Source organism: Marmota monax, unplaced genomic scaffold (assembly GCF_021218885.2).
Source record: "Marmota monax isolate L192 unplaced genomic scaffold, Marmota_monax_Labrador192_F-V1.1 WCK01_AAM20220418_F8-fsc00124, whole genome shotgun sequence".
Classification (NCBI taxonomy): Eukaryota; Metazoa; Chordata; class Mammalia; order Rodentia; family Sciuridae; genus Marmota; species Marmota monax.
The window spans coordinates 1,467,907-1,493,402 of NW_026692505.1; the positions used below are offsets into that span (position 1 = coordinate 1,467,907).

Genomic DNA, 25,496 nt, shown 5'->3' on the forward strand with positions numbered 1-25,496 from the left:
AGACATTATTATTATTATTTTATTTAAGACATTATTAAATGTCTTAAATAAAATAAGGTGATAGGATGGGGGTGATTGAGGACTTATAACAGAGCTGCTACTTTTTTAACCAAAAACCCATTTGCTCTGACTACCACCAACATGGATCAGGTCTGTGTCCATGCTCCTGCAGGAGACTGGCATTCATAAAAATCTCTATTATATTTATATTTCCAAGTCAAAAGAGTCTTAGAAAAAAGTTTTTGGTGGTTGATTTGCTTTTCATTTCTTCAAAGTTCTTTTCCTTTCACCCCTATTCTGGTAATCATCTTTGGAATATTTCCATTCACCCCCCTGCTCCTTTTTGAAGCATTTGAAATCAATATCTTTTGGGTCTTGTTTATTTTAAACATTTTATCACTTAGGGAAAGTGTAAGGAGGAGTTTTCCTTAGCAAGCAGTACAATATCAAGACTTTTAAATAATTTCCAGAAACTTGCTGGTGTAACAATGTATATATGTGTATGTGTGTATACAGTCTCTTTTCTATGTTAAATTTTTGCTTCAGTTAATTCCTTGAATACCCTGGCTTAGCAACTGTAAATTAGTTTTTGCCAAATTCTAAGTGAGTGGTGAACTGGAATGAATGAGGCACATAATGCACAGTGCAGGCCATTAAAAAGGGAATGTGCACAGAAATGGGGTCACACAAAAGGCATGGACAACAGGCAGCTGTGATCTCAAATCAGACTAGACCTTCATGCATCGTTTGCCGCCATGAAGACAGACATGGCGCTACTCCTGCCACATGCTTAGGTTGACTGGCTAACACAAAACTTCCATTTGGCTCAGATCCACTGTTCGGTATACAGACACACAGAGGCATATGCACAAACCAAGGATTTAGTATATCCATGGAGAAAGACCTTGAACAAGATAAGCATCAGGGAGAGAGTGGTGTTCTGAAAGAATTCAGCAGCACTGAATGGGGAGAACAAGGAACAACCTTAATTGTTCACTAGTAGGAATGGTAAAATAATTTAAAACACACGTATAATACCGTGCACTCATTGAAAACAATGCTCTAAATAAATATTTTCTGACTTTAGAATATTTTCAAAATGTTGATTTTTAAAGTGAAATATAAAATACTATGATCCTATTTTTGTACATTTGTAAAAACAAGCTAGTAAACCAAATATTAAGCAGTGATTTTTCTCTGCATGGTAAGGATAACACTAATTTTTATTTTACTATATGTTCCAAGAGTTAAAGACATTAGATACCATTTATTAACTACTTTCTGTATGCCAGGGATATATTTACTATCTTTTTTTATGATTATGTTGTACATATTCATTGTAATTAGTTGGAAAACTCAGATGACTATTGAGAAAATAAAATTGCTCATAATCTTCAAATTTCAAGGTAACTACAGTGAACATTCAGTGCATTTCTTTCAGTCTCTTTTCTATATTATAATCATATTTATATGTAAAAGTAGGATTATATTCATCATAAACTCTTATATCCTGTTTTTCAGTTAACATTATTCCATAGACAATTTAACAACTTTACATATTATTCAAAAATCTAATTATTCTATGGTATTAAATGTTTTTATTTTATTTAAATGATAACAATCATGAATTTACATTTAACAAGTTCCTTCAAGTTTAATATGACATTTGATTTTAGTATCAAAAATAGCATAATAGTGAACAAGCTTATCTAGGTCTATTACCTCCGAATAAATTCCTAGAAGTAGAATTTTAATTCATATTTGATAATTACTTTTAAGGTTCTCAGTACATATCGTCATCTTCCTCTCCAGAAAGTTTATACCTGTCTGTACACCAGTAAATAGCACATTGACTCAAAAGATTTCCCTATATCTAGTATTAAGACACCTGGGCACAGGGCATGGTGGCACACCCCTATAATCCCAGTTACTCGGGAGGTCAAGGCAGAAAGAACGTAAGTTTAAGGATAGCCTCTGCAATTTAACAAGAACCTGTCTCAAAAATCAAATAAGGGGATAGAGATATAGTTTAGTTGGTAGAGTGCTTGCCTTGTATGCATAAGGCCCTGGGTTCAATCCCCAGCACCACAAATAAAATAAGAAGGGCTAAGGATATAGTTCAGTGGTAGAGTGCTAGCCTAGCACATATAAGGCCCTGGGTTTAAACCCAAGCACCACCAGGGGGGAAAAAAGGAGGTAGTAGTAATAGTACTGAATTTCAGTTTTAATTCTTTAACTTACTAGTTGTGAATTCAGACAAATAACTCTCTAGCTGATTCCTCTTGGCCATCAATGGAGATAACTACTTATATCAAAGGTTTTTCTCAACACTCAAATCAGATTCACATACATAAAACATTTTGGAAATGGCAATATAGTGCCCAATTGTTATTCAAGCAAACAGCACTGGTAAATTAGTAATTGCAAATTCTTTCGAATGAAAAAGAACACTGATAATTGTTGCCTTCTAAATCCCTGGCTTTAGAAAATTAATGTGCCTGTAAGAATCATGTGTTCTAAGAGTCCATATAAAGAGGCATGCACGCCTTAGTTCCAGCTACTGGGAGGCTAAGGCAGGAGGATAGCAAATTGAAGGCCAGTCTCAGCAACTTGGTAGATCCTGTGTCAAAATTAAAAATAAAAAGAACTAGGATGGGGCTGGGGTTGTAGCTCAGAGGTAGAGCGCTTGCCTAGCATGTGTGAGACACTGGGTTCGATCCTCAGCACTACATAAAAATAAATAAATAAATAAAGGGATTGTGTCAACCTACAACTAAAACAATAAATGTTTAAAAAAAAAAAAAAAGAACTAGGATGTATTAGGATGCATCTCAGTGGAATGGCACCTCTGGGTTCAATCCCTAGCACAGCAAAGGGAAAAAAGAAAAAAGAAGAAAGAAAATGTGTCTGTGGTCCATAATGTCTATGTCTTGACTAATTAATTCAGTTGGTTTCTGTATGTATTTTAATATATATTTCAAAAGTATCTGCCTATCCAAGAAAGCTTTTAGTTCTGCTCAAATAGGATGTCTGATATTTTCAACATGACATTAACATTTATTCAAATGAATTAGTATTCTCTATCATTTTGGCTGTGACTTTCTTTTAGAACTGGAAGGAAGGGAAGTAGTGGGGGTTTGCATGAAGACAAACATTAAAATGAGAGTGTCTCTCATTTTAATCCTGGTACCAAAATTACATAAAACAGAAAGCCACAAAGAAAATGTGAATGTTACTGATGATATTAGTTACTCATGTTATCAGCAGTTGAAAAGTTGGAACAGAGGACCCCATAAAACAAACTCTAGATTTGATATAAATTTTCTTTTAAGGGCCTAAATGTTTGTATTCTTGAGGCTGTGTTGCCCATTTATTTTCACCTCACGTCACCGGAATTTGTTGGTTCCATCTCTATGGAAACCATTCAGAAGGATGATAATGTGAAGTCCACCACCCACGCGTGCACAGCCCTCCCTATCAGTGCTGGTAGGGTGCAGTATCTCTCTCTGGTTCAGATTAGCTTTCAGAGAATGGAAAGAAACAATATTTAATATGCACCCAAAATGGAAATTGAAAGGCACACAAAACACTGCCTCCCCCTCAAACGCTGGCTGCTTCTAAAGTAAACGAACACATTCGTTCACAACCAGAGAGCCATATGGTGAATATTCTCTATGGCCACCAAGAGCAAAGGCTGCAGGCCAGCACTCAGACAGCTGGAAAATTGCTGCCCATTCATGAACTTTGGAAGGTTTTTTGTTGTTGTTGTTCTGTTTTTTAAGGGCAGCAGAGAGACAGGCCATTTGCTTTTGAAGTCAGCCTTGGAGTTGACCATTCAAACTTTTACCAGTATCACAGTGGAAAAGAAGCCCTCAGTAATGCAAACACCTTCACATATACACCCCAAGCAGAAAAACGAGTTCTTAGATGGTCTTGTCTTCCTGTTATTAATAAAGAAGTGGAGCATATTGAAACTAAAAACTACATGCAGGCATAGCAATGCAGGTATGATTGTGCCAACAGATCTGGCTCCTATAAAGATGTGACACAGATAACACTAGGACAAAGCACTCTCACCTGCCAGGTGACAGTGATACTTAGATAAAAGCAGATAAAAAATACAAAGTATTGATCAAAATTTTAAGATTTGTCAATTTTAAATGAACTTTGGAATTTTAAAAGATCCTGTTGAGGTGATTCCTTGATCTGCCATTTACTAAAGTTGATTTTATATATGTTAATCTGAAAGATAATCTCTGTATCTTGTTATAAATACATTTGAATTGCAGAAGCAACCAGTTATTCTGTCCTCACATAATAATGGTTCTACTAGAAATTAAAGTTATTTCTTACAGAAACAAACAAAACACCTAGGAATCATCACCATCTCTCCAACTGCATATTAGCTCTGTTTTTATACTGGGAATAAGTATACACCTATATTCCCAAGTAGACAGCTTCCTTTTGGACTAAGCCTTCACTTGAAATAAAGTTTCAATTCAAATATTCTAGCTTATAAAATGTCACCAATCCGAAGAGGAGGCACAGAGGGCCCTGCCCTCCTTTCTACATGGTTAGCCATTATTTCCCAAGAGACAGAAGCAGCAACTGCCCTCATCTGTCCTCATTCACTGTTGGAGGCGTGGCCTCTGCCTGGCAGGACATGACCAAGGTATTTGCTTGTTTAGCACTGGGATGTAAACTTCTCTGGCTCTTTATGACTTTTAGCACTCAGCAATGGGAGACAACAAAGAGGGCATGAAAGAGGCCTCCAAGTTGTTCCTCAAATGTAAAAGTGCATTCAGGGTGTTCCATCAGTGAGAGCCAGAGTGGCCATGAGGCACAGTCAGGCATTCATTGTGCAGACCCCTAAAGAGCAGAATGACTCATCTGAGGGGTAAGGTAACTGGAGCAAGTAACAAGTATGCACAACCCAGGCCTTTCTCTTGTCTTTTCAAGAAGAGCCTATCCACAGAATACACATGCTCTCTTTGTCAATGAAATGCTAAGTAATCAACAAATATCATGATCTTCATTTATATAACAATTGTCTTTTCATTTTCATTTGGTCACGAATCCAGATATGGGGTAGGGAGGGGTGGAAGGAATGATTATCTGTGACCTTCAAATTCTGAGAGAAGACAACCCAATGAGTTCTCTCCTGGACACCAACACTGATTCACTGAGGAAGCTTAGACCTAGCTTAAAGTTCCAGGATCTCCAAAGAGGACTAAAGCCCTGAGTCTACCACCTGTGGGTTTGATGTCCTGCTCAAAGACAGCACGCAGAAACCAAGTTGCAGAGATAAAGTCACTATCAGCATCTGCAATTTACAGTGCTAGATGTTATGGGAATAAAAGCAGGAAGAAGCTTCTATTTACTCAACACTTGAGCAAGGAGACTTCCCAGTCAGAGAAATCAGGTAGGTTCCTGGAGCTTAGAGACAGTATCAGGGTCTAGGTGTCAGCATGTGGGCTTGAGGCACCTTGGGGAAAGGAGGAGGATGGGAAGAATCAGGCAGATCAGAGTATTCCTGTTCTGTAACCAGGAGATACATTACCATCCCGAGTTCTCCAGTAAGTTCCGCAAAATGGTCTGTGGCACTGAGCAGTTATAATAGCCCATGCCAATATACGATCTCCAAATCTGGTTTTTGCTGGAAATGGCACACAGAGTTGCAAGGATTTCATTTTCACCTGATTGTGGGAAAGAAAGAAATGTTAGAAGAGAAAATGTCTCAGAAGGGAACGCTAAGTACAGTTTAAAAGCTTCATTTTGTTTGAATAGTTAAATGAGGAGAACAGATATATGGAAAATATAATCATCTATCCAACCAACTCTAGGTACTATATGTGGAAATCTTTAAAAATGAGAGAGGGGTGGGGGAGGGAGAGGGAGAGAGACTGGGTATGATTGTGCACACCTGTAATCCCAGAGACTCAAAAGGCTGAGGCTGGAGGATCATAAGTTTGAGGCCAGCCTCAGCAACTTAGTGAGACCCTGACTCAAAATAAAAAATAAAAAAGAACAGGGATGTAGCTCACTGGTAAAGGTTCAATCCCCATAAAAAGCAAACAAGCAAATAAAAACCAACCAAATAGCACTCATATTTTCCTAAAGGTTGGCCCTTCATAGTAAGTTGTTTTGTTGTTGTTATTGTTTTGTTTTGTTTTTGGGGGGGGTGCTCTTTGTTTGCCAGAATTGATCAATTTCCCCTGCTTTGAGTACTAGAAACTGAACCCACAGGTGCTTTATACTGAGCTACATCCCCAGACCATTTTATTTTTTATTTTGAAAGAGGGTCTCACTAAGTTGCTGAGACTGGCCTTGAACTGTGATCTTTGCATATCAGCCTCCTGAATTGCTAGATATGTGCCACCATACCTGCAGAATTGACCAAGTTTAACTCTTGCCTCATTCCGGGTTTATTCTTTCTGCCTTCCATGTTTGTTATATTTAATCTAAATAAAAATTCTATCTCACTGTTTTTCCTTTTAAATTGTCTATACTTTCTGCAAGCAGGAAAGGTTGCAGTTTTTAAAAACATAGGTTACATTTTCTCTACAATTCTTCCACTGAATCAAACACTTCCCTTTGTGTCACTGGAAGGGCTCATCACTCAACAAGAAATATCAATTAAAATAAAAGACCTACAAGCATTGCCACCCAGCATTTCCATTTTATCAAGTAAAACTTATAAAATTCTCAGATGTAGGTCATTCGTATGAAAATCAACAAAATAATAATGGCACCGGTGATTTATTGAACATGAACTCTGCCAGGAAGTACACAAAGGCTTAAAGAGGACCACTTCCCTGAGGTCACATGGATTTAAATTAAAGGATTACCAATCCAGTCTCTAACTCTGGATCCCACACTTTAACCCACTGAACAAGACTTCTGTCCCTCTGCAAATAGATCATGCTACTAAATTTAACTGTTTAGCAAATGTACGTATCCTTAAAATCTTCCTAGGGATTCAGTCACTTAATCCCTGGAACTGACTGATTTTCTTGTTGCCATCTCAGAAAAATGTAGGCACATCAAAATCAAGTCAGCAAAACGGCTAGGAAGAGGCTTCACAGTGTTTTATCTCTCAATATTGTTTTCATCAATATATTTTTATCCTGAATGAAAACACTGTCACCCTCCACCACACATACAGAAATAAATTCATAAGCAGTGTGTCACATTACCACAGTAGATTAAGGAAAGACAACTTTGTGAGTTACTAGTTTCATGAGTATATATAACCCAACTGCCTTATGGAGGTCTATCTTGCCTTCTTTCAGTGAAAGCTTAGGAAATAAATCAAAATACAATAATAACTAAGACCTGAGGAGAAAGACAAGGAAGGCATCTGTAGGAACAATCATGCAAGAAACCCCAAGTAATTACTTAGATTACTTCCCAAGTAATGTAAGGAGCAGAGTGATCCAGAAGCCCAGTAGGAGGGGAGACTAATTAGCAGTGCCTGGCAGGCAAAGCCAGGTTCAATTAAGATCCTGTGCAAGAGGTCTGGTCCCTGCCCCACATTATGCCATAAGGACAAAGGGTCCAGTTCTCAAATGAGAATAGAATAAAGGAATTTGTCAAATCAAGAGTACAGATTTAAGAAGTCAGAGAATATTTTCAAGCAAAAGAATAATATAATTTTTTTCAACATTATAGAAAGATCATTCTTTTGATGGTGTAGAAAGATCATGGGGGGAAGACCCTGGACAGAGGGAGATGAGGTCAGAGGATAGGCAACAGTCCCGGAGGGAAATGGTTAAGAGGAATATCGTGAGTTGAATTGTGTCCCACAAAATGATACACTGAAATCCCAATTCTCTGTATCTGTGAATGTAACCTTATTTGGAAATTGAGTCTGCTGATCCAATCAATTTAAAATGTGATCGTGCTAAATTAGGGTCATCTCTAATCCAATGACTGGTATCCTTACATGAAGAGGGAAATTTTAATACAGGGACATGGACCCAAGGAGAATGCCATGCATGTTATGATAAAAGCAGAGATTGGAGTGATGCTTCTACAAGCCAAGGACTGCCAGCTATGACCAGAAAATATACAAAAAAGTCTCCTTTAGAGTTCCACAATAGAACCAACCCTGCCAACACCTCAATTTTGGCCTTTATAGTCTTTGGAACTATGAGAGAATAAATTTCTTTTGTTTAAGCCATCCAGTTTGAGGTCCCTTTTTATGTCAGTCTTGGCAAATTAATATAGACAGTTCTATCAGCCATTTTCCACAGAGGCTGCTCTGTGCTTGAACCCTCTGTCTGGTCAAATCACACTCAGAGGCTTTGGTGAACTCCAGCATTTTGCCAGACATTCCTTACATTGTTAAGATTCTACTGGCAAAGTAATCAACCCAAATAGTATGTTCACTCCCTAAAAACAATCTTCGTATCCACTGGCACAAGACAGCTGGTGTTACGTTTCTGGAATGTATTAAAAATCTATATAGAAAAGTGCAGTGCTTTCCCCCTAGCTCCTCAGTGTAACTTGGCCAGATGTCAGAGCCAATTATCCATCCCAAAGATCTGCCCTGAGCATTGCCCACCCTTCTCACAGCCTAACGTGGGAGAGGCAAAGGGGTCTTGCAGTTGTGGTGTTCCTCAACTGACCGAGCTCACATAACCAACTCAGTGGCTGATGTTTAACTTGCCCCATACCTGGAGGAAAACAATCTAATGTAGGTGACATAATTAGAAATAGCTCAAATATATTTGATAGGAGCCAAAAGGATTATTTAGATCAGAAGTTTTCATAGTTAAGCTGCCAACATGATTCTTCCAGTACAGGAGTCTCCTTCCCCCTTTTCCTGTCCCATGAGAACATATGGGACTTCAGAGATAGGAATTGGGCTTTATGCCAAGAGCCATGATTATGATCCCTCATTAAGCCAGAATATCTGAAAATTGCACTTCAAAGACTCAAAGTCAGGAGGTCAAGGAGGTGACAGGAGCTGGAATCAAGAGAATTCTAAACTAAAACCAAACCCAGATCTCTTCCCTCTGGGGACACAAGATACCAGTCTTCTGCTTCCTCAGCAAAAAGTCTCCCATTCTTTCCTCATGAGTAGGTGCTCAAATGGGTTGTTTTGATTTTGCCTGTAAACTGTCCCTCTTCACTACAGTCTTGTTTTCTACTTCTTTAATAGTAGCTCTGGCTGTGTGTACAAATTCCCATTGAGACGCAAGATCCTTTCTCTTGGAGGGAGATCTGTCTATCTTATAGACCCCAAATAGGAACTATCTTTCATATTGGTGGAAATACACACACACACACACACACACACACACACACACACAAACGTCCCTAGAAGGCAGGGCACCACCCTAGCTCCACAAGACCAGACTCTCAAGACTAGTAGAGAGGACAGGGTAGATAGCCCTGTTTCTTCACTGGACAGATAGCACAGGAACTAGGAGGGCACCTGCCACTTAGAAGAGGGTTTTCAGAGTGGTGGAACAGAGCATAGACATGGTAGGGTCAACAAGCCTGGCTTCTCATATTTAACTTTTTCTGTTATGCTTTCTTTCAGAGATTGAAAGCTTTTCAATTCCCCGCCCCCTTAAAAACTCAGACTATCACAGGTGAATTAAGAGGAACCTCAGAAAGGGGAAACCAAGGACAGCCAACCCAGGGGCACAGGAAATGCTTTTCTTGGGCCTCACACTGCCCTCTGCTCCAAGATCTTCCTTTTGGAGCTCTCATAGCTAGAAACTCCTGTGTCTCAATATTGTCCATTTTTATGCTTCTGCATCTTTAAAATTAATTATTTTGTTCTTCATTTATGCTAATTGGCCTTTTGAAAAGCTTAGGTATATCACTCAAGTGTGAAAATTTCTGGAGACCCCAGCCTCTCAACTGGAATAGTGGAGAGGTCCGAATTTTCCTTGTAAAAGAAAACTGTTGCCTCATACTCCCCAACAGAACTGTCCACAAAGATAAGCAAAGGTGAAGAGTTCCAGACGACAGAGAAGCCAATTCCTATCTCCCTTCCTTCTGTAATCTCCTACCACATGGCCCCTGTCCGGCCTTGCCCCCATGCCTTCAATAGCAAGGAAGAAAAGACACCATGCCAGGAATTAGCACATTCCACATTAGTTCAAGATATAAATCAGCATCCCTTACAGCAGTTACTGAAGTCTTATGCACTTGAATAAAACACCTGAGCCTGTTATGGTGGTTCACCCTGTAATTCCAGCTATTTGGGAGACTGAGACATGGCTAGTGATGTAGCTCAGTGGTAGAGTAATTCCGGGTTTAATCCTCACTATCAAGCCAAAAAAAACCCCAAAAACCCTGAAAATTTTAAAAGCCAATAAGCATAAATGAAAAAAAGTTAATTACAGATAAGATCAAGAATATGGTCACACTCCTAGGCACATTCCCACCCTGCTAAGTTGCTTATCTACAAATAACAGGAGAGATCTGCTGCGCCAGGTGTCCCTGATTCAGTCAGGCTATGTGAGGATCCATAGCAACCCCCTAGCAGCCACCAATCAGCATGAGACAGGGAAATACCTGGGAGGCCAGGTGACCCTCCCAGTAGTTTATGGTGGTTGATAACGTGTTGGGAAACCATGTAGTTCAGCACGAACAGCCAATCAGTTCAAATGAATCACCCTCTTGTAGTAACCAATCACCCCTACCCAACTTGTTCCCACCAGTGACTGTGCTAATCATGTTTTAGAGTTGTTATTTGATTTTCCCTCAGTGTGTGATGATTTGCTAAGAGATGCTATGATGTATGCGAAGTCCCTGCCTTCCCCAAAGAGTGTATAAAACTGCTACAAACCCTGGGCTCGGGGCCTCTCAGCGTCACCAGTTGCTATGTGTGCGTGCGGAGGACCCAGCTAGCTCGCAATAAACACCTCTTTGCTGTTCACATCAAAAAAAAAAAAGAATATGGTCAAGCTAAGACACAGAACTTTCTAATCCCATAAAGATACAACCCTAGTCCCTATAGCACCAACCAAGCTTTTCAAGCATGTGTTGATGCTCCTGACTCTCCAGATTGGGATTGATATGCATTTTATTTCCCCCAATGTGACCTCATCATAGCCTGATCTTCATGCTCAGTTTTATCTGGGTTGAGAAAAGAGTGTGAAGAGAATAAGCTGTCCCCTGTACACCAAGCTAATAGACACTGGAGCCAACAGGAGTAGGGCAAGTACCTGGTCAAGGTTCCTAAAGCGTGAACAGTGTGAGAAGCCCTTGCCATTAATTTACCCATTCTTTATCATGTCCAAGCTCCACAGCTAGAAGCCAGGACAGTCTGTGACATGATGAACAGAGTGAAATTTCTCCTTTCCATGATAAGAATCTTAAGATTGCAGGCTCCTCCATCTACACAATTAAAAAAAAAAAAAAAAAAAGAGTTTTCCAAACACCAGCCTAGTGAGTGTCTGAATCATTTCAAATATTTGTTCACTGGTTGCCATTGCTCAAACCCACTCATGAAATCTCACTTTGGTCAAATCTGCAGAAGAGTCAAATGATGAATTTAGGAACCCAGAGTCAGTTATAATCATAAGTGATACCCAAATAGCAATGATATGGGGGGCGGGGGTCCACAATCAGATTTCTACTTGCTGAACTTACTTGAAATTGAACTTAGTAAGTTCTAGAGTATGATCAGGTCTAAATAAAACTCAAAATTCTAGCACACAATGCCCACCACTATCACTTATTTTCTCCAGTGGAAAAGAACTCTCTTGCTAGAGAAAACAGTGTAGAATCCTTAATCCCAAAGTGGCAGCCTTTTTCCCCTACCTAGTAAGAGAAGCATTATAAAGAAGCAATTGTGCCATCCAACCCCCAGGCAGCACAGCCCAAGGAAGCTGTGTGTACAAAGGGAAGAGGAAAAAGAAGACTGGGACTACCCCCTAGAGCCAACCTCACGAATGCACATTCCTTACAATTTTCCTTCCAACTTGACAAAAATAGCTTGCTCCTGGGCACAGGTCTGATTCCTATAACTATCTTCTTGAATGTGACTGTGATGAAACTAACCAAGGGAAAATGAGAGAGATTAAGAAAAGGAGCATCTACTAAGAACTACTTGGAAGAGAGATGAATAGAGGAAAGGGAACAGGGGGAGGGAGGAGAGAAGAAAAGGAAAATACTGGGAAATGATATTGGCCAAATTATATTGTTATATTATGTGCATGTGTGAATATGCAACCACAGATTCACCATTATGTACAACCATGTTGTACCAAACAAACAAACTGTGTGTGTGTGGGGGGGGGGAAATTGAAAAATAGAACTACTTGGAGACAAGTTGTCATTTTCCAAATGCTTGCTGACAGTCCTGCAGGGCAGTCAGACACTGTGTACTCCCAGCCAGGAGGGAGTCTAGCAATCCTTCAGGCACCTAAGCAGTAAGTTCCTTCCTTGTGGAACAAGCACCTGCTTCTGACCTTGTTTACTCCTCTGCCTCAGAGCATTGCATAATGCTCTGGTCCTAATGTACTAGGAACAGAGTTCAGTGGCCTCTCAGCATTGCTTCCTAAGAATTCACAGGTGATGACTTGTACTGCTCCTGCTTCTCAGAATTCAGAATGAATACTTCCTTCTTCCTTATATAATTCTAGAAGTCTTTCTAGAAGCAACTTCCTTGCCACTTCTGCCTAAAATATCAAGATAACTACGCTAAATAAATACTTTCCTTTTTTTAATATTTTTTTTTAATATTTATTTTTTAGTTTTCGGCAGACACAACATCTTTGTTTGTATGTGGTGCTGAGGATCGAACCCGGGCCTCACGCATGCCAGGCGAGCGCGCTACTGCTTGAGCCACATCCCCAGCCCCTAAATAAATACTTTCTAACAGAAATAAATCAATTTAACTATTAAATACTTGATGCCTTGCTAGAGGTAATTTTTAATTGCCCATATATGAGAATTTGCATAAGAACTATACAATGTCATTGAAACGGACAGGCAGGCTGAGTGGAGATATGTGCTAAATCTAAACACACATACACACTTATTCCCCATCCTTAACTCTTTACCCCAAATACAACCTTACTATAATTTTTTTTTGCCTAAATTATATGTAAAATGTATCCATGCTTCACTTTTTCTTCTATAACAATCTAAGATTATTATGGCTAACATTCTACAATGTATAGAGTATGCTATCATTATATTTTTAAAAGAATAAATATATATGCATGCTATTTGAACAGAACATCTCTAAGACAATTCACCAAAAAAAAATAAGATTAGAAATGGGAAGAAGTTGTACTTTTCCCTGTATATCTTTTTGTACTTTTGAGTTTTGGACAATGTGTCTATACTATTTCTCAAAAACTAAGCCAGGTGTGGTGGCACACACCTGTAATCCCAGAGACTTTGGAAGCTGAGATAGGAGGATTGCAAATTCAAGGCCACACTCAGCAACTAAGTAGGGCCTAAACAGTTTAGCGAGACCCCATCTCAAAATAAAAACAAAAAGGGCTTGGATACAGCTCGATGGTTAGGCACCCCTCAGTTCGATCCCTGGTACCTAAATAAATTATAATGTTATGCCTAGAATGAAACACCACCTGGGAAATACCCGGTGGGAGAGCCTTGTCACTCCCTGACTCTGGCGTTTCCTGGGCAGCCCAGCCAGCAGTGTCTTGCACAGAGCAGCCTCTAGCCAGCGTCACAGCCTGCCTCCCTTCCGTTCCTTGCTCTTCATGCACTTGGCAAGATACTAGGAATAGGTCTCCAAGGAAATCATCAGGACCAAAAACCAACAAACTCATATTTGAATTTGCCCAGACAATGTCACCAGTTTGAGAAAGGCCTTTCTCTGCCAGAGACTAAAGAGGAAATCTGGGACCAGAATGTGAGGACAGAGACCGCCTTGGCAGATTTTTCTTGCCAACATGCAGATCCTTGGCTTCGAAGCTGTGCCGGAAACCATGGGGGTAGGGTCCGGGTATCAGTCAAGATAAATAGGCTATGAATGACAGCACAAGTTAAGATTTTCTGATTTTTCTGAGTAGAAGCCAGAATTTGGGTATAAATTCCAACCTAATGCTTAGCCTTTCCTTTATTTCACCTGATTATTTACAATACTTTTTTAGTTCCCCCATAACCACCTGGCTTAAGCCCACTTCCACAGCCCATGTATCCTATTGTCAATTTTCCCCCATGAGCAGAGAAGAGTTTCATAACCAAAGTCTGTTCAATCACAGAATTTGTTCATTCCAGGAAGCCAAACCAAACCATAAGATCTGCACAGTGTAGAATGCAGACTTTAAACTGAAAACTGGAGACTGATAGAGAAGCAGCATGTGTGATAATGTGGCCAAGGCAGGAGCACCACATGGACTCTCCTCACCCCAACCTGCCACGATCTTCCCCATCTTCTTTCTTGCTCAGCCAATTAATAAACCATATGAAGCCAGGGCCGGTGGTGCACGCCTGTAACCCAGCAGCTCAGGAGACTGAAGCAGGAGGATCACAAGTTCAAAGCCAGCCTCAGCAACTTGGTGAGGCCCTAGGTAACTTAGCAAAACCCTGTCTCAAAATAAAATATAAAAAATGCCTGAGGTTGTGGCTCAGTGGTTAAGTGCCCCTCTCTTCAATCCCTGGTACCAAAAAAAATAAAATAAATAATAAATCATATGACTCAGTCCTTCATGACTCTTAGGAACTAGAACCTTCCTTAGGACATCTCCACTACCCAAAAGCAGCTGAGGTACTTCTCCTCTGTGTTTTTAATGGCTCTTTGGTCCCTCAAGGGTCAGCATAAAGTAAGCAGTCATACAGCTTGTCCTACTCACTCAAAAGCCACAACTTCAAGATCCTTCTAGTTATAGGATCACTAGAGCAGCGTCCTCAGTGGACAAGTAGGAGCATCATGTCTGTCATTTTGTTCCTTTGAATCTTATTCCTTTCTGTGGGAGGCTCCTTTACAACCCCTCTTCCTTTAATCTATTATTATTATTATTATTATTTGCTTTGTTTTATTTTGTTTGCAGTACTGAGGATTGAACCCAGGGCCTACACCCCCCAGCCCTGAATGTTTATTTTAAAGAAACATACATAGAAATGTTGCAATTAATAGTTATCTGGGACATCAGATAACCTATGTAATCAGGCCAAAAGGTTAATTTGAAATGAGAATCAGTGGAATACTTGTTTTTCCTCTTCATTACCCATGGGCACACTGTTAAGGAAGAACATGTTCTAAGAGCCTTACTCCAACAACTTACACTGCTAGAAGGAATGATATTTTTTTATAGATCATAAGATTAGTCCTATGGAGAAATCAGTAGTTCAATCCAGAATCTCATCATGTAAATTGTATTCTCTCTGTGAACAGAGGCATCCTGGGTTGACAGGCACATAGTAAGTGCTCAGAAAACAGGTGAATCGATGTGTTGCAAGGAAAATTCACCTAAAGTCTCACAAACAGATAGATCAATTTTTGCAATAATTCACCCATCACATACTCCATATGATAAATAAAACATATTGTTCTCACATTTGGTTCAACTGCATCCCTAAAGTAAAGGCTTCAGAGGAACATTTATAAATGGAAACCTGCTGCTATTTATAAAATTTTTCAAAAAATACAGTGCTTACAATAATTTCAGATTTCCAGAGATTTTTTATTTTCTCATTGTTTAGTCAGTTAGTATGTTGAGCAAGCATTGAGAATTCTTACAAAAGTTCTCAGTGTGCAATTTTTGTTTAAAAAAAAAATTCGGGGGTTGGCCAGGCATGCCATGCCTTAAGACCCCGTTTCTTTTCTTCTTTTTTTTTTTTTTTTGGTACTAGGGATTGAACACAAGGGTGCTTTAACCACTTAGCCACATCTCCAGGCCTTCTTTTTTTTTTTTTTTTTTTTTTTTTATTTTGAGACAGGGTTTCGCTAGGTTGCTTACAGCCTTGCCAAGTTGCTGAGGCTGGCTTCAAACCTGTGATCCTCCTGCCTCAGCCTCCTGAACTGCTGGGATTACTGGCCCCACACTACCATGCCTGACTAATGAGTCCCTGTTTCAAAATAAAAGAGGATTGTGGATATATTTTCATGGTAGAATTCCTAGCATGTGCAATGTCCTGGGTTCAATCCCCAGTACTATAAAAATAAATAAACGAAATAAAATTCTCTGCTAAATAGGTAAAATAAACTGCCAAAAATCAGATCAAAGTTATTCATTCATCATATAACTGAGACTCATTAAAGCAAGTCAGGGTGGAAAGAAGACTAAAGAAATCAGAACCCAAACGGCTTGTAAGCTGCTCATAACCTTGTTGCCCAGCACCTGCCCCAAAGCTCCTGAATCATTCACAATAAGCAGCTCAGGCCCTCAGTCCATGTCTCATGAGTCGGTCACTGACCCTCTAGGGACCAACCTGGGGCTGCCTCACCTCTCTCCAAACCAGCTGACCTGAGCTAACTAGCGGACCTTGAAGTCCTTGGCACTGGATCTGCCAATACTCAAGTTCAGCTGAACTCAATCACCACATTCCTCTCTTCCTGCTCCCAGATCACTAAATAATATAAGGGAGAGGAGACCCTGACAAGCCTTACAAATCCAAACCATTCAATCTCAGCAGGTCCTCCATGCAGGCTGACCTATGTTCTTACCACCCAGATAACACACAATAGCTCTTCTGAAACTCTTCTGTTTTCTAATGCTCAGTCTCACCCTTCCTGCCCCTCTGCAGCAAGATCATCAGGCAGATTTTCAACTCCTCCCTTCTCAGAGAGTCCTCGTGTTTTTATGTAGACTTTCTTCCCTCCTGTATCTAAGAAAAGTCCAGAATATAGCACTAGGTCCTCACTTCCCTGCTGAAAATGTGCCTTCCTGACCCTGATGACTTGATCACAGACTGCACTGATCCATCTACATGCTCTATTTGCTAACATCTCAACTTTGTCTTTCTTCCCTACACTCCATCCCTGGGTAATATCACTCATTTCCATGGACTCATTCAAAAGACTAAGTCTGCAATTTCATCTCTTTTCTCTTGAGCTCTAAACTCTACTTTCAGACTCTTGCCCCAACTTTTCCAAATGCTCCAAGAGCACCAAAAATCTAATTCTGCTTAAGAATTTGATCTCTCCTTTCTCTAGGACCCTGTTCTCTCCCTGTTAATGACATTGCCACAACCACAAAACACTCATACTGGAAATTGACAGTCTTAATTATTGCCCTTCTGGATCAACCACCATGTTTGTACTGGAGCCATACTTCCCAAAGACTGTCCCTAGCCATTGACAAAGCCCAGAAGGAGAACTAATGCAGACTCATTCCTGCGAGACATGAGACTTCTCAGGCGGGTTGCTTTAACTCAAGAACTCTTGGCCTAAATGAACTTTTCTTAGATTTGTGCATCAGGGTAAGACTTTTTCTGCCCAATTCTCTTCCATCTTTCTCACCTCTCACCAGGGTCAGACTTGCATTAGTCTGCGTACTCCTCTGTCTTCTCCTGCTGCCATTGCCAATAAATGTCTTGTGTAACTAACTTTATTTTTGGTGTCTGCTTCCTATGGGACTGAACTAATGAGCATTTAATATATCACATCTAAACTTGCCAAAAATCTCTCAGCTGTTTCTCTGCCTCCGATCTCAGAGGCACTCAGCAAAACTCTGCACTCTGAGAAATGGCTAGGCTGAATCCTACTGATGGCTGTGATAACTTCTAAAGTCTCCACATTACTTAGGTGGGTGGAATCCTTTACAGCTCTGAGCCCTCCAGATTGTGGCCCCATACCTTCAACGCCCCTCTGCAACTTAACAGTCTACTCACATGGTGTATTCAACATTCCTAAAATACCCACATCCTCACATACTTCTATTCCTCTGCTGATGCCTTAGCCTCAGCCAGAGTATTGATCCCATCTGCAGAATCATAGCATTATTCAATATCTGTCTCCCTATCATATATGACCTATAGTCCAAGACCATATCTTTATTATCTTTTACTTCCTTACTCTTACATAGCCAGTTTTTAAAACAGTACTTCCATAAGTCTCTCAATAAATGTGGAATGGAAACAGAAGGAGGAAGCTGTAGAAGCAGATTTGGTAACAGAAACTCACCTGCTCATAAAGGTGATGGCAAATGCCATGCAAAAACCATAAAGCTTTGTAGTCTATGGCATTTCATGCATGGGCAAATGGTCCTATGTACTTTAATAATCCCAAGGATAATTCCACACTTACAGTTCAGAGTAAATAATTTCATTTTGATTCAAGGAACATTTTTAGAATTATATAAAATTCATTATAATTTAAGATATGGAGTATGTACAAATTTCAATAGTTGTGATAGTTTTAGAAGTATGCTTGCAGAGGATTCTTTTTTCTTTTTTATATGTATTTTTTAGTTGTTGATAGACCTTTATTTTATTTATTTATATGAAGTGCTGAGAATTGAACCCAGTGCCTCACACACGCCAGGGAAGTGCATACCGGTGAGCCCCAGCCCCTTGCAGAGGATTCTTAAGGAAATGAAACTATTTGGTATGATACTATAATGATAAATAAAAGTCCTTACACTGTTATTCAAACTTTTAGAATGAACATTAAGGCTGAACCCTAATGTAAACTGTGGGTTTTAGGTGATGACAAGGTATTAGTATAGGCCCATCAGTTGTAAAAAATGTACCACTCTAGTGGAAGATATTGATAATGAGGGAGACCGTGCTTGTGTGGAGCCAGAGGTGTATAGGAAATCTCTGTATGCTCTGCTCACTTTTGCCATGAACCTAAAGCTGCTGTAAAAGATAGTTTACTGAAAAAATTAGACCTACAAATTTGTTTATACTCCTTACTTCAAAATGTGACAACTAATTCTTCGTTTGACTGCAGGTCAGACTCTGGCTGACTAACGTATGAAATATGGCACAAGAGATGCTATGGTATTTCTAAAGCTAGGTCATAAGATGGATAGCTTCTGTCCTGTTTGCTTTCTCAAATCACTGGTTCTGTGGCATCCAGCTACCATGGTGAAAGGACACCCCAAAAGCCTGTAGACAGACCCGTCTAAGGAACTAAAGACACTCCACTTTACAAACCAGCATCAACTTGCCAGCAGTGGATCCTCCAGTTCAACTGAGCATCCACCAACATGTGACTGCAAACCCCCTAGAGACTCTACCCTCCTAAGAGACTTCAATCCCAACAAGAGACTGTAAGCCAGAGCCCACAAGCTAGGCTGCTTTTTTTTAAAATTTATTTTATTTTATTTTTACACAAATGGAACACAACTTTTCATTTCTCTGGTTGTACACAGGCTGCTCTTGAATTATTGGCCAAGAAACTGAGGATAGTAAATATTTATTATTGTTGTAAACCATCAATTTTTTTTTTTTTTTCAGTACTGAGGATTGAGTCCAGGGGCACTCCACCACTGAACCACATCCCAGCCCTTTTTATTTTTTTATTTTGAGACAGGGTTTCACTAAGTTGCCCAGGCTAGCCTTGACCTTGGGATGCTCTTGCCTCAGCCCCCCAAGTAGCTGGGATTATAAGCATGCAGCATCAGGCCCAGTTAAGCCATCAAATTTGTTAGTAATTTCTTATGTAGTAAAGGATAACCTAAACAATGGCTTTTCCAAGAGAATCAATTTTAAAAAATAATGTTAAGGCCAGGTATGGTGGCACATGCTTGTAATCCCAGTGACTTCAAAGGCTGACAGGAGAATTACAAGTTCAAGACCAGTCTCAGCAACTCAGTGAGTCCTAAGCAACTTAGTGAGACCCTGTCTCAAAATAAAACACAAAAAGGGCTGGGGATGTATGTCAGTGGTAAAGTGTCCCTAGGTTAAATCTCCAGTACAAAATAAAACTTAAAAAAATTATACAATTTATGTGAACTGTAATTTTGAAATATAAAATGTTTTTATATTGACGATACTGGATGAATTCCATGATCCTTTAACAAGATGCAGAGGAAAAAATTTGACATTTTATATTCTTTGCCTGACAAGCATGACCTATTTGGCCCCTCATCACCATATGCCAGCATGTTTGCACCCTTAATATATCCAAAAAAAAAATAAGAAAACACCAACTATTTTAATATTAAAGGTTAGATTTATAAAGACTTGGATTTCTAACTTGGCATTCTAATTTTAAGAAGAGGGAAATGATTATGATTTAGGATTCATCTCTTTTAAGTAAACATTTTTACCCCTCCACTTCTGTCAGGAAATACTTTCACATTTACCTGACTCTCCACAAATGATTGACAGCATTATTCATAGATTCCAGCAAAGATGACAGTGCAACAATTCTCAAGTGCTTCCCTAATTATGCCTGGCATGTTGCATTATTCCATTTTCTTTTTCTCAGAGAAATACAGCCTTTGAGGTTTTCCCTGCTTGTATAACACATTTACACATAAAAAGTCAATGCAAAAATATCATCTTTGCTTCTAACAAAATATGTATTTCAACTACTACCGCCATTTCTGAAATTCCTATTTTCACACCCAATGGTACACCATTTCTGAATAATCATGACATTGTTTAAAATATTTTTTAGTTGTAGATGGACACGATAACTTTATTTTATTTATTTATTTTTATGTGGTGCTGAGAATCAAACCCAATGCCTCACATTTCCTAGCCAAGTGTTCTACCACTGAGCTACAACCCATTTTTTTTAAAGAATTTTTATTTATTTTTTATTTTTATTTTTTTAAGAGAGAGAGAGAGAGAGAGAGAGAGAGAGAGAGAGAGAGAATTTTTTTAATATTTACTTTTTAGTTTTCGGCGGACACAACATCTTTGTTTGTATGTAGTGCTGAGGATCGAACCCGGGCCGTACGCATGCCAGGCGAGCGCGCTACTGCTTGAACCACATCCCCAGCCCCTACAACCCATTTTTTATTCAAGGTTCTCATGGCATCTGGAATCTATTTATTTGTTTATTTATTTATTTATTTCCAGCAATTGCACTTAGGGAATCTCTACCATTGAGCTACATCCCCAGCCCTTTTTCTTTTTTATTTTTGAGACAGGGTCTCACTAAGTTACGTAGGGCCTTGCTAAATTGCTGAGGTTGGCCTCAAATTTGTGACCCTCCTGCCTCAGCCTCCTGAGTCACTGGAATTACAGGTGACATCTAGAACTTTTTAACTTCCTGACTTAATTTATATTAAGAAGGCAAGATGAAAGCATCTTGGAGATAGTGACCATATTTATTCATAAGTATATCCTCATAGTGCCTTACTATTACAGAGAGTCAAACATGTAACAATTTAGTGCCCAGGTGTGGTGGTACAGGTCTATAATCCCAGCAATTTGGGAGACTGACACAGGAAAATGGCAAGTTTGAGGTCAGCCTGAGCAACTTAGTGAGATCCTGTCTCAAAATAAAAAATAAAGCTGGTGTGATGGTCCACACCTGTAATCCTGGGGATTCAGATGGTTACAGCAGGAGGATTACAAAGTTCAAACTCAAAGCCAGCCTCAGCAATTTAGTGAGGCCCTACGCAACTTAGCGAGATCCTGTTTCGTATTAAAAAAAAAAAAAAAAGATGGGGAGCTGGGAATATGGCTCAGTGGATAAGTGCCCCTGGGTTCAATCCTCAGTACCAATAAATACATAAAATAAATAAAAATGGCTGGAATGTAGCTTAGTGGTAGAGTACCCCTGTGTTCAGGGCCCAATACAAAAAAAAAAAAAAAAAAAAAATTAGGCAATAGGTTGTTTGTTCAAGGTATTATTCAGATTATTCGGATCAGTAGGTGTCTACTTAGTAAGAATTAATGACACCTTCAATAAATGAATGGATAAAGAGACTGTGGTATATATACATAATAGAATATTACTAAGTATTAAAAGAGAATAAAATATTGGCATTTGCAGGTAAATGGATGGAGTTGGAGAACATCATGCTAAGCAAAGTAAGCCAATCCCAAACAACCAAAGGCTGATTGTTCTTTCTGATAAATGGATGCTGATCTATAATTGGAGGAGTGGCCATGGGAAGAATGGAGGAATTTTGAATTGGGCAAAGGGGAATGAGGGGAGGCGAGCAGGATGGGGGTAGGAAAGATGGTGGGATGAGAAAGACATCTTTACCTTAGGTACACGTATGATTGCACAAATGGTGTGACACTACACCATGTACCAGAGAAATGAAAAGTTGTGCTTCATTTGTGTACAATGAAATGAAATGCATTCTGCTGCCATGCATAACTAATTAGAACAAACTTAAATAAAAACAAAAAAGAATTAATGACAAGCGGGGTGTGGTGATGCATACTATAATCCCAACAATTTGGGTGACTGAGGCAAGAGGATCACAAGTTTAAGGCTAGCCTGGGCCACTTAGTGAGACTCTGTCTCAAAATTTAAAAAAAGAAAAGACTGGAGATGTAGCTCAGTGACAGAGCACCCCAGGTTTAAGCCCTAGTACCCAACCACCTCCCAATAAAGAATTAATGACAAAAGCATAAGATAAATTCTGTTGTGGAGGAACTGATAGGCATCAGCCTGTCCATATTTCAAAACAGAACTCTCACACACAATTTGTACATAAACTAAAAATCTTATCTACAAAAAATCCAGGAAGACAGCCTACTGTAAATTATCTTTGCCAGAAAACCAGATTGCTATCCCTAATTACAATCCAGGAACTGAGCAAAAACTTCCATAACAATAGTTTGTAAATGGTCAGGACCTGATTAATAACTGGCAATTTCCCTAATTTTTTCCCACTTCCTAGTTTGGACCAACCAGACGAAGCCAAATATACACCCCTAACCAATCACTTTGGATGTTCTACTTCTAGTTTGCCCTCCTGCGGCAGGGCCATTCCTGCAGCCTTCCCTTTTACCACTCTGAAGCTTGCCCTTTGGCCAAAACTCACATCCAACCCAACTGGAGTGAAGAAGTCACCACCTGCAGCTGCATTACATAATGCCCCTTCCCTCTGGTCACTGCCCTCATTAACCATCTATTAAAAATCACTCTAAAGTGATTAGAACATCTATCATATGTCTCATTCCAACAACTCAGCTCCTTAGCTCTAGCTCAATAATTTGAACATTAGGGAATTTAGTCTCTTTGCTCTCTTTCCAAGTTGCCCATGATAAGCAACGCAGTTTTGTGTAAACTTTAATCCCTGCAGATTTTGTAAGGTTAGTTCAGTCTAGTTCAATCTGGCTATTTGGAGATGACTCCACTGAAAACACTGCACAGCAAGGCACACTGTGGCTAAAAAGGACTGGCTTGGTTAACAAAGTATTTTAAATTTTGTATTAATTAGCCAGGTACAGTGGCACACACCTGTATTCCCAACAACCTGAGGGACTCAGGCAATAGGATTTCGAGTTCAGAATCAATTTAGTTATAAAGCGAACTGGAGATGTAGATATAGCTCCAGTTCTGAACCAAAAGAAAAAAGCTAACTTTGTATTAATTACAAAATGAATATATGGTATGGCAGAAAGTGCAAAAAAAATGAAAAGCTAAAATCACAAATGATGACACAAGAGAACCCAATGTTCCCTTTGAAATACATTCTTCTCATTTTTTCTTTTGTTTTGTTTTGGGGGGTGAGGAGCATCTATGATTAGGAGAGGGAAATTTACCTGAATAGGATTAAACTGATAGGGTTTTGATCTGAGTGACTTTGCTTGTTTCTCTCTATAATGACTAAGAGTCCAGTTGATAAAACATTTTTTCAAAGCACTTCTCAAGTGTCTAAGGAAAGGTCCATGTCTCCTGACTGATGGAACCACCTGTACTTCCCCAATATTGACAGGCTGCTCTGTCCTGTAAGTGCTGGTCCCTCTACCTGAAGCAATCTCCTCCAGGATTTTCCAGCACAGCATCATGGCTCCTTCATTACTTAGCCTACACTTCAATCACCCAGGAGTTTGGCCTGGGTGCTCTCACACCTGTGTCCTCAGTGTATTAACTCATTTCCACTGGAGGTGTTGACATATATGGTATAGTGATTCCTCTGTGACTGAGTTTTGTGCATTTCTGTAAATGAGGTACTTCAGAAGAGTCAGGGCAGGAGTTTTCTACTTTGCATAGGGCACCATGAAGACAATACAGAGTAGTGGTTGGAGTGAGGGCGGTGGATCTGGGTTTGTATTTTGCCTCCACCAAAAGGTCACAGGCTGTGACCTTGGGCAAGTTACATATTCTCTGTATACCGTGGTTTCTACCTTTTCAAAAGGTAGATAACATCTGGGCACATGCCTATGGTCCCAGATACTTGAAGTGGGAGAATCAGTTGAGTCCATGAGTCAGATACCAGCCTAGGCAACATTGTAAGAGAATGTCTCAAAAAAAAAAAAAAGATAAGAAAAGAAAGAAAGAAAGCAGGGATAGATAATAACCCTGCTTACCTTATAGGGTTATAATAAGGATCAAATAATAATACATGAGGGGTTGCATAGCTCAGTGATAGAGCGCTTGCCTAGCATATGAGGCACTGGGTTCGATCCTCAGCACCACATAAAAATAAATAAAAGTATTGTGTCCATCTACAACTAAAAGTAATTAACAAAATAATAATAATACATGAAAAGCTCTTTATTTGGGGTGGAGGACTAGGAATTGAACCCAATGGCACTTTAGCACTGAGCTACATCCCTAGCCCTTTTCAAATTTTATTTTGAAACAGTGTTTCACTAAGTTGTGTGGATCCTCCTGCCTCAGCCTCCTGAGTCACTGAGTTGTTAAAGGTAAACACCACCATGCCCAGCTGAGAAGCAATGTAAAGCAATATACAGCAAGTGATAAGCACTACATAAATGTTTGAGATTATTCAGTTATGCATAAAAATTAACCCAAGTATCTCCACACCACTTACAACTTTCACAATCTTTTTAGTCAGCAGTGAGGGAATTTAAAACTCCTATAATTTGCTCTTACTACAGTTATCTTTGGACAAGGCAAAAACTTGGTTCAGAATTCCTCTGACTACACTAGAATGCACGCTCACATGAAACCAAGTTTGGATAATGCTGCTCCATTATTAAATGGAAATGCTGCTAACAGAGGTTACCTGGACCAATTTACTCCCACTATGTAGAAAACATTCATTAGCCATAACATGAGCACACCTCAGAGTAAAACATCCATGTCTTGCGAAGGCATCCTCCCCACCCTCTGCTCACTATTCCAAGAAGCAAGCTTTGCTGGACAGCCTGACCATTTCAGGGCACAGGGGACTCCTGACTGTGCAATGTTTTCTGAGTCACCTCAGACTAACCAGATGAAACCAAACCAAAATGTCACAGAAGCTTCTAGGTTTAAAGTTTACACTCAAGTTGCAAAGTACTTCTGAGTCTGCTTCCAAAAGAGAGGAGAAACAGGAATCATCTGATGGCCAAATTACTCAGCAGAACCAAGTAGCTGAACTAAAAAAGAATAGACACATTTGATGTATTTTCCCAGGTTTTGATGCTCTTAAAAGAACATCTTATTTCAGATTACATTGTAAAAAATAATAATAATAACAACAACAACTTAAACATTCTGACTTTGAAAGTCT

At 39.5% G+C, this 25,496-nt stretch overlaps 1 protein-coding gene across 1 annotated transcript in view; it reads right to left on the reverse strand.

Moving 5' to 3' along the window:
• The window catches only part of Gldc (glycine decarboxylase), an 86,236-nt gene that overhangs the window by 58,523 nt on the left and 2,217 nt on the right, over positions 1–25,496 (reverse strand). Inside the window, exon 3 of the mRNA XM_046445817.2 lies at positions 5,561–5,696. Within this exon, the coding sequence (XP_046301773.1) occupies positions 5,561–5,696 (136 nt within the window). The remainder of the gene's footprint in view (positions 1–5,560; positions 5,697–25,496) is intronic.